The sequence below is a fragment of the Cephus cinctus genome, unplaced genomic scaffold (genome assembly GCF_000341935.2).
Source record: "Cephus cinctus unplaced genomic scaffold, Ccin1 Ccin1_scaffold0863, whole genome shotgun sequence".
NCBI lineage: Eukaryota > Metazoa > Arthropoda > Insecta > Hymenoptera > Cephidae > Cephus > Cephus cinctus.
The window spans coordinates 539-14,453 of NW_014333447.1; the positions used below are offsets into that span (position 1 = coordinate 539).

The following is a 13,915-nucleotide window of genomic DNA, read 5'->3' on the forward strand; positions in this document are numbered from 1 at the left end:
TCACTACAATATAATATACGTGTGGTATGTTACATGCGCTACCACTTTAAACTTTTCTTCTTCAACAATAGGCTTTTTCAATAATTCTTGAGAAGTTCTATAGTTCCCGGTCTCGTTTTAAGAGTTGCTTTGGGAACCAGCGGTGAGTAGCGGAGAACCTCTGCCCGCCAAGCTACGCGGTCGTGTTCACATTTAGCTCGGCTACGACGGGATTCGCATTGTCGGCGGAGGCGATGATCACATAACTCTACTTCCAGACTTGCCGCTACGATGTAGCGGCATGATTTTGGTATCGCCTAAAACCGGAGCCTTGTGGATCTCCATGCTGATCTCTGAATAAAACAAACTGATATTGACAATTATTTGATAATTCACCATGACTGCATTTGAAGGTACATAGTTAAAAAATTATGTACTACTTTTTATATTTACTGTTTCAGAATTAAACTAACAGTATGGTACAATATATCCTTACATGCCATAGGTGTAAGGTTAATAAAAAAATAACACAATATTTCATGACAATAATAAAGTATTTGGATATTATTTATGAAATGAGTGATTTTGAACTTATCTTTTTAAATTGCAGAGATGGGCGTATTGCCTGAGATAGCTAAGGCAGTTGAGGAAATGGATTGGATGTAAGCTTTGAAACTCTGATATCAAATGGAGTCTAAAACACATTGATTTAATCTTAATATGCATAAGGAAAATAATATTTTCTTAAGGTTACCAACTGATGTCCAAGCTGAGGCTATTCCATTAATTCTGGGTGGTGGCGATGTTCTTATGGCAGCAGAAACTGGCAGTGGTAAAACTGGTGCCTTTTGTCTGCCTATCTTGCAAACTGTGTGGGAAACATTGAAGGATATAGAGTCTGGAAAAGGAATGGGGACAGGAAAGAGTGTACAAACATGTATGTAGTTTAAAAATGATGTCATATAAGCCCAAAGAATTTCCAATAACTTGACTTTCCAGCTCCTCATTGGAGCCTCAGCCTCTTTGATAGAGGAAGAGCTCTAGCTGTAACTCCTGATGGTCTAAGATGCCAGAGTCGAGAACAAAAAGAATGGCATGGGTGCCGCGCAAATAAAGGAGTTCAAGGAGAGGGGAAATATTACTACGAGGCAACTGTTACTGATGAAGGACTATGTCGTGTTGGCTGGTCGACCAGTCAAGCAAACTTGGATTTAGGAACTGATAAGTTTGGTTGGGGTTTTGGTGGTACAGGAAAAAAGTCTAATGCCAGACAATTCGACGATTACGGCGAGGCTTTTGGAATGCACGACGTCATAGGCTGCCTTTTAGATCTCACAAATGGCCAGATAAAATTCACTAAAAATGGCGTTGATCTCGGTGTTGCGTTCACTCTAAATGCCCAACAGAAGTCTCAAACTTTCTATCCTGCAGTTGTTCTCAAGAATGCAGAAATGTCTTTTAATTTTGGAGCACAGTCTTTCAAATATGAACCACCTAAGGGTTATGTGGCTCTTGCTTCCGTATCAAAGGATCACATCCGTCATAATCCTATCAATAGCAGTCACGACTCAGCATCCAGTGGTAAATCAATGAGCAATGCTCCTCAAGCCATTGTGATCGAACCATCCAGAGAGCTTGCAGAGCAGACTTATAATCAGATACAAAAGGTAGATAACACATATAATTAAATTTATAGTAATTTATACAGAAGTAATCATTAGTTCAAGGCACACTTGAAAGATCCGAAAATTCGAGAATTATTGGTTGTCGGTGGAGTCAATGTAAAGGATCAGATTTCTGCGTTGAATTCTGGAGTGGATATAGTTGTAGGTACTCCGGGACGTTTAGAGGATCTTATTCATGGTGGATACCTATCACTAACTCATTGTAGGTAAGTCTCTAACAATTATTAAAGCATTATAATTTTATAAATAATGACAATGATCTTTTGAAAATAGATTTTTCGTACTGGATGAGGCAGATGGTCTACTAAAGCAGGGATACGGAGAATTGATTGAAAAATTGCACAGACAAATTCCAAAAATCACTAGTGATGGTAAAAGGTTGCAAATGATTGTTTGCTCAGCAACTCTTCATGCTTTTGAAGTGAAGAAAATGGCGGTAAATACTATCAAATCTAAATGAAGAATTACTAAATAATAATTAATACTAAACAAAATTTCGTTTTAGGAACGTCTAATGCATTTTCCCACGTGGGTAGATCTGAAGGGTGAGGATGCCGTACCAGAAACCGTTCATCACGTGGTGGTTATGGTAGATCCGCAAAGTGACAAATCCTGGCAAAATTTAAAACACCACATACAAACTGACGGAGTTCATTACAGAGACAATGTGAAGCCAGGAAACAACACTGCTGGTAGATACCTCTGCTCTACCCTTGCTATCCGAATTCGTTTATAATCTTCAATTAAACAAATAATCTTCAGAGACCCTTTCGGAAGCTGTAAAGATCCTAAAAGGCGAGTACTGCGTACGGGCAATAAGGGAGCACAAAATGGATCGCGCGCTAATCTTTTGTCGCACCAAGCTCGACTGCGACAACCTTGAGCGTTACTTGAAGAGCCTAAACAGCGGTGAATTCACTTGCGTCTGTCTTCACGGAGACCGGAAGCCCCAGGAGCGCAAGGCAAATTTGGAAAAGTTTAAGAATCAAGAAGTTAAATTTCTAATCTGCACTGACGTTGCAGCCAGAGGACTAGACATTAGTGGCTTGCCATTCAGTACGTAGAATCGTATAATCAAACAATACCAAACAAGACAATACAATAAAACAATAAGAACCATCTGTATTACAGTGATCAACATGACATTGCCTGATGAGAAATCAAACTACGTTCATCGCATAGGCAGAGTGGGAAGAGCCGAGCGTATGGGATTGGCAATATCATTAGTGAGTACAGTCCCAGAAAAAGTATGGTACCACGGCGAATGGTGTTCATCGCGTGGTCGCAACTGCAAAAATACAAATCTAACTGATCAGGGAGGCTGTTGCATCTGGTACAACGAGCTGAGAGTAAGACAGCCATTGCAGTAGTCGTGATATAAAATTTCTAAAATTGCACAATTCGCTACAACATATCGGTACGTTTTAGTATTTGGCAGAAATCGAAGAACATCTGAACGTGACCATCCAGCAAGTGGGTCCAGATATAAAGGTACCAGTAAACGAATTCGACGGCAAAGTAGTTTACGGAGAGAAAAGGTTAAATACAGGTAAGCACAATAATCTTTACACGTTTCTCTTTCCTCGTCTCTACGAAATATCATTATCTTTCGCAGGATCTAATTACGAGAATCACGTATCCCAAATGGCGCCGATTGTTTCGGAACTTGCAGACTTGGAGTCCAAAGCGCAATTAATGTACCTAAAGAGGCACATTACGGTCCGTTAAATATTTGGGATAAAACTTGGACACGAGACACACACAATCCTATGATCACCGATTAAGAAACATTTAATACCGATCGGACATTAACGTTAATATTTATTTACCAAAAGTTTATAAGAGCTCAATAAAGCTTCTTCGCTTGTACGTGTGGTCTGCTGTACGTAATTGACCAATTGTCTGTACCGATTAAATAAATAAATTGACACAGCGCTCAGAAAGTCTCGGAATTTAATGTATCGCGACAATTAAAGTTTGATCGATCAGCATCGCGAGACAAGCATTAGCAATTTATATAAGACATACGGTAAGTATTTATTGTATCGTTATAATTTTTTATAATCGTATCATTACTATTTTAGTTACACAAACGTATGATACAGTGGCTTCGCAGCGTTTGCTTCTTATTCCTTCCTCTCTCTCTTTTTTTTTTTTGTAATCATTTCATAATTATAATATATTTATATATATATGTGTTTCTGTGTATGTATATATATATATAATATATTATATATATTTATTTATATTTATATATATACGCTTAAAATTTACTAAATGACTCTGTTTTTGTTTTTAAAGTTACACATAATAATTTATACACATAACTCTTATATCCTCGAAAGCAATGATAAACGACTAAACTTATATATGGTGTATAAATTATACTGCCTTATTTTTCTTTTACTCTCTCGCTCTCTCACAAAGGAAATTCTCATTCCGCATCTTTCCATTTATATAATAGTGACTCTCGACAGTGTCGGCCCTCTTCTCGTTAATGTTATTTTGTGTGTCCGGTATCATCTACCTCCGTCCGCACCCTCACCATCCCGCCCGTCCTTATACACCACTTCTCATCACCGTCCACACGTGCGTCGCTTATATATTTTTTTCTCACGACCTTAGCATCTAAGATTTTTTTATTTCATGATTTCTCTCTCTCTCTCTCTCTCTCTCTCTCTCTCTCTCTCTCTCTGTCTTTCTCCCTCTGTCACTCTGCAACACTCTCACTCTCTCTCTCTCTCTCTCTCTCTCTCTCTATGCGCGCAATTAGTACAACGATTGTTAATTAACCATTATCCTCTAGTTCGATTAGTCGTTAGCTTAAGTTCATGTAAACATTTTTTTATATTCAGACAGTCATCACAGAATGAGAATGAAATATAGTTTTTTGTATTTTTTTTTCTTTTTCTTATTTACCCACTATACTCGTTAAACGCTAGAACACCGTCGGAAAGTGCCATCCCTCGCGAACCACATAGGCGCAGGTCGCTACGGTACAAAATTTCATATACATATATGTATAATAAATACACACATATACATATAATGAAACCGTGCAGAGACCAGCGTCGTTATCTGGCTTCGCGCCTGCAAAAAAAAAAGAAGGTATAGCGTATAGGTTAGTCACGCGATCCGTACCGTGACAGTCAGCGCGTCGGCGCGACTCACCCGCCGCGAGTCCAGAGATCTAATGAAAGAAGGTGGGAAGAGAGAGGGGTTTCGCCCGTAACATTGATTCCTTATTCATTTATCTATTTATTTATCTCTTTCGAGGGACGAAGAAGCGTCGCGTTTAACGCGCATACGCCACGGGCGACGAGTACACAGTACAAGAAGTAGAAGAAGAAGACGAAAATGTACGCTTTTTATCCTTTCCTCTTGCATCCACGCAGTGGTGTAACAAAAAAAAAAAATGAAAAATATATTTTGAAAAAAAAAAAAAAATTCCTCCTGTCACATTAAAGTTTAACGGTTTCGCGCGGTCTCTGCGTCTCCTTCCTTCTTTACTATTATCGCTCTCTCTCTCTTTCTCTCTCATTCTTTTTTTTTTTTTTCATTAAACAGGACAATATCGCGATTCGGATCGCGCATCGATTTCACAAGTCCCTATAAAAATGTTCATCCCTAAAACTTTTGACACGCCGTCGCGTTCACTTTCAGTCTGACATGCAACGCAACCACCTTTCACCCTTAAGAGACAGTCTCTATACCAATAGTGTTATTCGTTCCTAAGATAGCCTTTGTTAAAATCGTTATCTTGTTATCTGTGTTGTGTGATAGTGCGTCGTACAGGTACGCCTACGTATCACGGACCCGTAGGTGCGAGACTGTGTGTAAGATCTTGTTAATTTCATTGTTAACTTTAATTCATTATTAATTCATCGTCTAGACATCATTTTTCTTTTCGTTTCTAAGAGACACGCAACAACGAATTATAACGGACACGTCTTAACGGGCGACTCTCATTGGCTCTCCTTTCGTTTCTCGCTCGTTACCATCGTCCACGATCGTTTCCCGAAGATCAATCTGCCGATAGACGAAAGGCGACGTAACCTTGGTACGTGAAAAACAGCAAGAGAAAATATACGCGATCGGTTTAAGAGACAGATAGCGTAATTAAAGTACATTGAAATAATGGGTATAACGGTGGTAATAAGAATCGATATGAAAAGGTCTGTGATTGGAAACGACGAGGAAAATGGATAATTATAATCGAGCGAGTAAAATTACTCTGAAAAAGACTGTACTTTGTTCTTGGCATACATACGCACTTTCTCTCTCTCTCTCTCTCTCTCTCTCTTATATATCTCATTGACACTTTCACTCACACTACCATTCGATATATCTCATTACAGTTTCATTCGTCGAACCGTCGTTCTCTCTCTCTCTCTCTCTCATCTTTTCCTAATCTTTCTCAGTACAAGCTAAATTAAATAACTTACGACTATTACGATCGACATACGACAGACAGATACAGGGCGTCGGAACGTAAATATCTCGTTCGAAAGTTTTAATTTTGATTTGAATCACAGATTTTCACGGCCGTGGCGTGCAGCTAATACAGACGACTATAAGACCGAGCCACGGACGAGAGATCGGCCTGATCTATATAATAATATTGTGTACAGTAGTATAATAAGTAAACCGTCGCGAGAACCGATCAGGCAAATTCTCATCCGAAGGATGACCTTAATGATGGGGCTGGCGGAAATTTGCTCGAATTCAAATTTTTTCCGTTATCGGATCTTTTTTCATGTTGGCCCGACTCGGCGGCCATGTTGAAATGCGTCTCGAGCGACGGTGGCGCCCTCACTAACAACAGTCCACTGAGTAGACTGCGCGAAAAGCTATGAGTGCGACGCGCAACTGTCACTCGAGAACGTTAATTCCTTTATGGAAAAGAAGTACCATGAAGCAAGCCCCATTCACGAAATCCGAGCGTACTTATAATACAGCTACATAAACACATCAATACGTCTCTCCAATGGCGTAGGACTTAAGTATCGTTTGGATCAGTAACGTTATAGCTGCATCATGATTGCTCGTTAAGCCGTTGCTAGCAATTATTGATGAACTTAGTTAAATTCTTTCATGAGAATATCAAGATGCAGCTGTACCGAGTACCGTCCGAGCTTTACTCGTTAGATTTATTAATCGGGTAAGTTCCAGTGGCACAAGTGACGCTCGTCCATCTTCAAGGCATTTACGTGGACGTAACGCGCCTTACCTGTTTCCATTGAATCTCCAAGAGACTCGATTGAATTATTTAGCAACAAGATCGCGGGAGTCACTCGTGCGACTACTTCAAAACGATGTCATATATCTATCTATATTTATATACTTTTGCATCATATATATTTCAATGCTCGTCTTACGTCGAACGTAAGAGATCACTTAACACGTCCCTCATACAGTGTATAGGAGGCTGGAGATGACGAGAGTGACTCGAGGGTTTATTGATACGATAAAAAAAAATTATTCTCATGCAATTTTCAACGAGTCGATTCGTCTGGCGATTCGAAAAATAATAATTGCCCATAGTTAGGACTTTTCGAATGTTATATCGATTGCGCGAAAGAAGTTAACGACTGCTGTTAGTTTAAGGTTAGCAATCGTCCGATAAACGACATTACACCGTGTAAGTACAATTAACACCTAGAGTCACTTTCGAGTCACCCTGTACATTTTGTCAAAGGAAACGAAAAAATATATGTTATACGTATGTATATATATGCATATGCAATGAAACCTCGCGCATGCGCAGTATAATCGGTCGCCAAGCGACCAATCGAATAACGAGAAAATATAATAACGACAATGGCGGCTAATAGTAAATGGAGATGATTCCGCGACTCTTTGACTACGACGCCATAACTTAGCAACGATATAAATTACAACGATTAACGAGGTGCTCTGACACCCCTCGACCGAAGGTAGTAGTAGCAAACGCCAGAAGATAAAGAAAGAGAAGAAAATGAACGAAGGAGAAATGATAGTTATGGACAAAAAAAAATCAACAGACACCGCAACGTGAAAAATAGACATTCAATTGATAGATAACGCTGATACGCGATGGGCTTGGAACATGGCCGCAGAATATTCAAATATTTCTCGAGTGTTAGTGCGTGTGTGCTTTGATTGCGCAAGAATCTGCCAACCCCCGTTCCATTGTTATTGGCCCGGATTACAGTAGCCGGAACAAAGATCTTTAAAAAAGCTCCATATCCCAAGCGCAACGTGGTAAAGGGAATTAACTACTCCGGCGGTAAAGAAGAAATTTACATAACGATTTTGACAATCGTTTACCATTTCTTCTTCTTCTTCTTCTTTTTATTCTCTCCTTTTACGTCCCTTTTCCATATACCGGAAAACTAATTAGAACCGTACACGACACGTGTCACAGCTAATTTGGGAAACGTTGTGCGATAAACGTCACGACTTAAGACTTATTCGTGAAGTCGAAACGACGAGCACAGCTGCTCTACTTTTCTTTTTCGTTCAATATTTTTCTTTCTTTCGTCCTGTCAACGTGTCAGGCCGGCGACCGTAAAACTGTTCAAATTTCGTGGTTCGACATTTTTGTTGTTCGTGCGACGCAATTCTTACAACTAAAGGCTAAAGTCTGTTGAAACGCGATAACAATAACAAAAATCGGTGCCACTTGCTTGTTCGCGCGAGGCTACTCATTGAACGAATTTCATTTCTTTCTTTTGTTTTCAAACAAATTTTGCGCGTTAGTCTCAAGAATACTTTTTTGTACAGAAAACTAAAGAAGCGACATAATTAAATAGTAGTTCGCGATCGTCGTGCGTTTGTAAATTAGGTTTCCATTTTGGTCTGTCGATCTAAAAAAAAAAACCTCATTAACCATCACTATAACTTGTAATATGGCATTATCATTGACTTATACGACCGATGGCCCGTTTTCTTTCGAATATATTATATTTTGTTTGTGCATTTAGCGAACATCAACGTTAACCCTCGCAGCCATTTTTTTGTATAATTACAACTCGAAGCAACAACTGCAATTCTCTATTTCTTTTCTTTCTTTTCTCTCTCTCTCTCTCTCTCTTTCATCACGGAAGTTTTCTTCTCACATGTCTCTCACGACTTTACGGTAAAAAAGTAAAAGTTCGTAAGTAATATAAATATATACATATATACGTTTGCCAAAGAGATACTTTGGGGACACGAAAAATTAAGGGGCGTTCACAATAGCAAGCTAATATATTTTTTTTAAAACTACCTTGGGACATCACAGCATTGGAGTTCTGACCTAATCTAACCTAACGAAACATTTCTAAGCACATCGCAAATACTGGATGCCAAACATTGAAAAAAAATATAAACAAATTTTGTGTGACAGTCCGCTTTATGGTCCTCAAAGCAGTCATTACGCTGGAAAATCTTTGAGGACGTCCCCAAAATAGCCACTTGTCCTCGACATGGCAACTTCGTAAATGAAATCGTCCCCAAAGTATCCTTTAGCAACAAATATATGTACATACATATATATATATATAAAAAGTTGCAAACTATGGCTTGCCAAATATATTAGTATCGTGTTTTATATATATATATACACATACATAAATACATATATTCGTATATATGTATAAAAAGAAAAATACACGCGTGACGTGATCCGCGCGCATGCGCAGTAACCAATATTGTGCGTGAAAGTGCGCGGATTCCCGTGCGCATAGCCGTGCGCGTACGTACGTAAACACGCGCATCTCGCGTTCCCATACGAAGTTAAGAGCATGGCAATGTTAATTAATTTACTTCATTTTTCATTTTGTTTACTCTTACTCGTACTCTTAATCTTATACTCTTACACCGTACTTCTCTTAGCCAATTTTTACTTTATTATACGTTTACTTTATTTCCTTTTATACCTCGACTCGTTATTCCTCGTGAAACGCCTTTTCTTTCCTTTCCTATATTTTCTTTTAATTTGATGTCAAACTCTCGTTACCTATATAAAAGTAGATATTACGTAGTTAATGCGCACTCCTTCGTGCAGCCCGTGCATCATACACGGATGCACGCGATATCTGATCTCTCGGTATTGTTAAACAAAAGGTATAGTTTTTTTCTCACATCTTCTTCCTCATCTTTCCTTTTCTCTTTGTATATCTTTTAAAGATACAAGGAAAATGTCGAAGGGGGAGGGAGGAGGCTTACCATATACAGGGTGTCCACGGAGTGCCGATGTATGAACCGTATGAAAGGTCATTCTTTCAGACACAAGAGAATAGTGTACAAGGGGTGATCGGGAGGGAGGGAGGGGGCACTGTTAAATATGCCGGATGAACTTTTTCGAAATTCTATTGACATTCCTTGTATAAGTTAATTAGACTACTGATTGCGTTTACCCTTCGCCTATGGAGTTTTCATTCGCGACTGAAAAGCGTACGAGCTGGAGCAAATCGCATATTTGGATTTTCGCTTGTTCTTTTTCGCGTTTGACTCTAAAGTTCATCGGGACGAAAATCGTTTACGTTTGGGAGGTTCGTTTCGTAAGCTTGGGGGACCGATACGATAGAAAACAGAGAAATTGGTAGTATGCCGTGAAACGTAAAGGTAGACGTGGCGCTGATGACGAATGAAAGATTATTACAAGTGAATGGAAACAAACGAGAAGCAATGAACGAACGTATTGAGAATACGATGCTGAGAAGACCCGAGTCGGTGGACGGTCACCCTGTACATATTCGATACATAGTTATACAATTAAAACGCTCTTCGAAATACTGTAAAATCTCACAAAATACTCTTCTCGTAAAAAGGTGCAGCTGAGACTCCTACGGATCGGGTCATTTTGGTAAAAGTCATACGAGGTTCGGAGGTTGGGGGGTAAGTGGCCGGGACGAGGAAGCTAGAGGAGAGGATAGGAGGATTAAGTAGAGATAAAGGAGAAGGACTTGGCGACGTGAGGAGAGACAGGGAGAGCAGTGAATGTTGCTCGAGACTGTTAAATGGATAAGGATAGAGAAAATAACACATGGGATAAGACTGGCAAAGGAATAAGGACAGAGGAGAAGGAATAAGAGGTAAACAGAGTAATACGTTAAAAACAAAGGGAATACAATAGAAAGAAGAGATTCTATACCCGGACGACTGTTTGCAAAATGATTGAGATAAATGAGATTCGAAAGAAAAATAATAATAATAATAATAATAATAATCAGGTCGAACAAAGATCCGACGACGTGAGGTTCCCACCGAATGGTTGTTTACGTACTTGCTAATGTAAATTTTTCGTGACGATATTACTCTAAACGACGATCCTGCGCCGGGCGTGCCGTGGATTAATAAAAATCGCATCGATCAGGACTAGGACCGTCCATCCGGGATGATGTTAACGCGGATGACCCCGTGAATGAGAGTAAGCGACGATGTTCCAATACCTTCGCGAAACGTCGGCGTGTAAGAAAAATAAAACGTTCGGCATGTACCGACCGGAAGTACAATCAGGGAGCGATTCACCTGAAAACTGATAATACAAAAACTGAACGTCCGGGCACGCCCGTTCGCAACTAAAGCTAAAGCCGATCGACCGATCGAAGCGTGCCTGAAATATTTTGGTGTTAACCGATCGGAAAGGAGTCAACGAGGGCAAAAGTGTTGCTTGTACGTCGACAACTTAAATTGTTTCTGTGCGAGAAGAAGGCTTCCATCCCCACCAGCGAGCGGAAACACTTGGGGAGAACAGAAGAAGAGGATCCCTGGACCGTTTCGCGCCCACGTTCACACTCCTCTCCAGGCTCGCAGAGCTTCCTTCGAGGACATTCGCGGAAAACCTTTGGAAACACGTTCACGATCGTGCTCTCATCGGCATCGCGCGCGATAATTCGGGAACCGGTAGGGCTCCGCAAAGAAAAATCGCATTAACCCGCCCAAGGAGTCTCAAGGATGAACCCCGCCGCCCTTGAACTCCCGTTTATCTTCACGTGCCGCGAGCCACGATGTCGCGCTACGTTTCCCATAAGAAGGTAACTTCTTCTTGGCGAGATATGGCGGCAGGAACGAAGTCACAAGAGCTCGTACTGGCGCAGGTGCATCCGCTGGATGATGTCTCGGCAATCGTTGAACACTCTCTTGATATTCTCTGTGTCGACTGCGCACGTGAAGTGTGGATAGCAGTAGTGCTTGCCGTCGCCGCTTGCTGTGCTTATGCGCTGCAATGACAATAATATATTAACATTAAAAATCCATGATTAAGGTGGTACATTCACGACGGCGATGAGCCAGTTCAATGGGACCTCTCGAATATTAAAAACTTACGAGAAACTCATCTCTGATGAAGTACTTGGCCCGTATGACTTCCGGAGGCTCCGAGGGATCCGCCACGACGCCTGGCTCGATCGGCGTCTGATACCGTGCGAACTCCGGGAAGTAATCCTCCAATTTGTGCTTACCCGCCTTGATCTTCTCCGCGAGCAAATCCTGTTTGTTTAGGAACAAGATCACGGATATTGTGCGGAGCCATCTGAGAATGGAACAAACAATAGTTAGAAATTCGGAGTATAAAGTGCTACGAATAATCACGTGATCATCCTAACGATTTATTCTGACACGTGACTACGTGAGTCAATGACTCTTTTATGTATACCTAAACAAAGAAGATAACTTCTTCGATATATAAATATAACGATATATAAATATAACCAATCGATTGTGAAACGACAGAATAATTTCGAATTTTCCTCCAAGATGCGAGCAACGTCTTACCGATTATTCCAAATACTTTTGAACAGATCAAGACTTTCCCTGAGTCTTAACTTAGTTGGGTCTTCCCTAAGCACCATGTTGTAGCTACTACAGGCTGTTACGAATATGATGGCCGTCACGTCGTTAAAGCACTGTATCCATTTTCTCCTTTCATCTCGCTGGCCACCCACGTCGAACATGCTGCAAATAAAATGAACGGAGATGAAATGGAGAAGTATTCGATTGTTCCTCTATGATAGAAGGTAAAACCGGTACGGTATATATACAAGTCGTTTAATGAAATGTAAAATAATAATGATCAGGGACTTACTGAAAGTTTACTTTGTCGACTTGAAACCGCGTTTCAAAGATACCGGAAGTGAGGACTCGACACCTTAGGATATCCTGAAAAAGACAATTGACATTAGGACACGTGCGATTTAGGAATCTTATACGAGAACGTAAATCATTATGATCCAAATGTCATGCTCACCTGTTCTGTGGGCGTGTAGTCGGATTGTTTAACGATTTCTACTTTGTCTAGGAAACTGTAACAGAAAAAAGAAGCATACGATGAGTAATTTATATACGCCAAAGTAATTTCAGTCCATTAAATAAAATAGTGAGGTCACGGTATGTATATACTAGAGAAACATAAGCCAAGGTAATATTGTTTACAGCATCTCTGTCGTATCATTACCCCTGTCCACCCCTCCCAAAAAAAATCTTCGAAATTTCAAAAAATACCTTACTCCTCTCTTCTAGCTACTTTAGATAATCGAACCCTGACACCGCAACATATAACCAGAACTAAGCGAGAGATCATCCAGCGAAATGAAGGGGAATCCCCGACCAAGCTCAAACATCATAGAGAAGTTTGAATCTCGGTAGGTAAAGTAGATACCATTAGACGGTATTACATCTAGGTAACCGATCTCGTTAGTCTAACCTGTCTAGATCCACAAGTAATAGGAGTGCAGAGTCAATCCAGGGTAATACCCGAGGGGAGTGCGATGGTCGGCAAAGTTCGCGTACGTAAATAGGTACCAAGAAGAAGGGATTTGGGATCCGGCGGAAGTAACGTTAATAGCGTATAAGAGGTAAGGTAGCCTCAAAGAATGAGAAAGGATGGAAAGAGAAATAGACAAGTAAAAGGGCGTATATAAGGTTAGACGTATCGCGACGGGGAGACCCGTGTGGAGTAAAATCGATTGCTAAGGTGTCCTACCCTAACCCCAACTCAACCTCCAGCCCCTTAGCAGTGCTCCACCGTCTTATCCCAGTTCTAATCCGGGTCATGGGTCACTGCCACCGCAGGGAAACGCGTGTCGTGCGTATACGAATTTCGCGATTGCCCATTTCAGACGTCTTAACGGTTCCGTGTCAAAGGTCAACTTGCAGCCTTAATTGCGAAATTGCGCAAGATGATCCTCAACTATTTTTTGTATTAAAAATATTTTTTTTTCTCAACACCCATAACAGACTATTCTCATGGGCTCTGGACTCAATTCATCCTGCACCCCCCCCCCCCC

General features: G+C 40.5%; 2 protein-coding genes across 3 annotated transcripts in view; one reads left to right on the forward strand and one right to left on the reverse strand.

The window, feature by feature from the left end:
• Window positions 1–231: 231 nt before the first annotated feature.
• On the forward strand, window positions 232–3,598 carry LOC107271012 (ATP-dependent RNA helicase Ddx1). The gene is made up of 11 exons (XM_015746561.2): window positions 232–392; window positions 590–641; window positions 729–916; window positions 979–1,646; window positions 1,701–1,870; window positions 1,938–2,100; window positions 2,170–2,356; window positions 2,427–2,720; window positions 2,796–3,013; window positions 3,093–3,213; window positions 3,280–3,598. The coding sequence occupies exons 1-11, from the start codon at window positions 377–379 to the stop codon at window positions 3,390–3,392; spliced, it is 2,190 nt and encodes a 729-aa protein (XP_015602047.1). The 5' UTR covers window positions 232–376; the 3' UTR covers window positions 3,393–3,598.
• Window positions 3,599–3,676: 78 nt separating this feature from the next.
• LOC107271013 (guanine nucleotide-binding protein G(s) subunit alpha) overlaps window positions 3,677–13,915 on the reverse strand; it is a 32,258-nt gene continuing 22,019 nt past the window's right edge. For both annotated transcript variants that reach the window (XM_015746563.2, XM_015746562.2), the window contains 5 exons: window positions 12,877–12,931; window positions 12,715–12,788; window positions 12,405–12,584; window positions 11,958–12,162; window positions 3,677–11,851 (listed from right to left, as the gene is read on the reverse strand). In XM_015746563.2, coding sequence (XP_015602049.1) covers window positions 11,705–11,851; window positions 11,958–12,162; window positions 12,405–12,584; window positions 12,715–12,788; window positions 12,877–12,931 — 661 coding nt within the window. In that variant the 3' untranslated portion in view covers window positions 3,677–11,704. The remainder of the gene's footprint in view (window positions 11,852–11,957; window positions 12,163–12,404; window positions 12,585–12,714; window positions 12,789–12,876; window positions 12,932–13,915) is intronic.

Bases quoted from the DNA above. Each gene is read 5' to 3' on its own strand.
- LOC107271012 (XM_015746561.2), top strand. The intron at 642-728 runs GTAAGCTTTGAA...TATTTTCTTAAG, and splicing joins GTTGAGGAAATGGATTGGAT to GTTACCAACTGATGTCCAAG. The intron at 2,101-2,169 runs GTAAATACTATC...ATTTCGTTTTAG, and splicing joins TTGAAGTGAAGAAAATGGCG to GAACGTCTAATGCATTTTCC.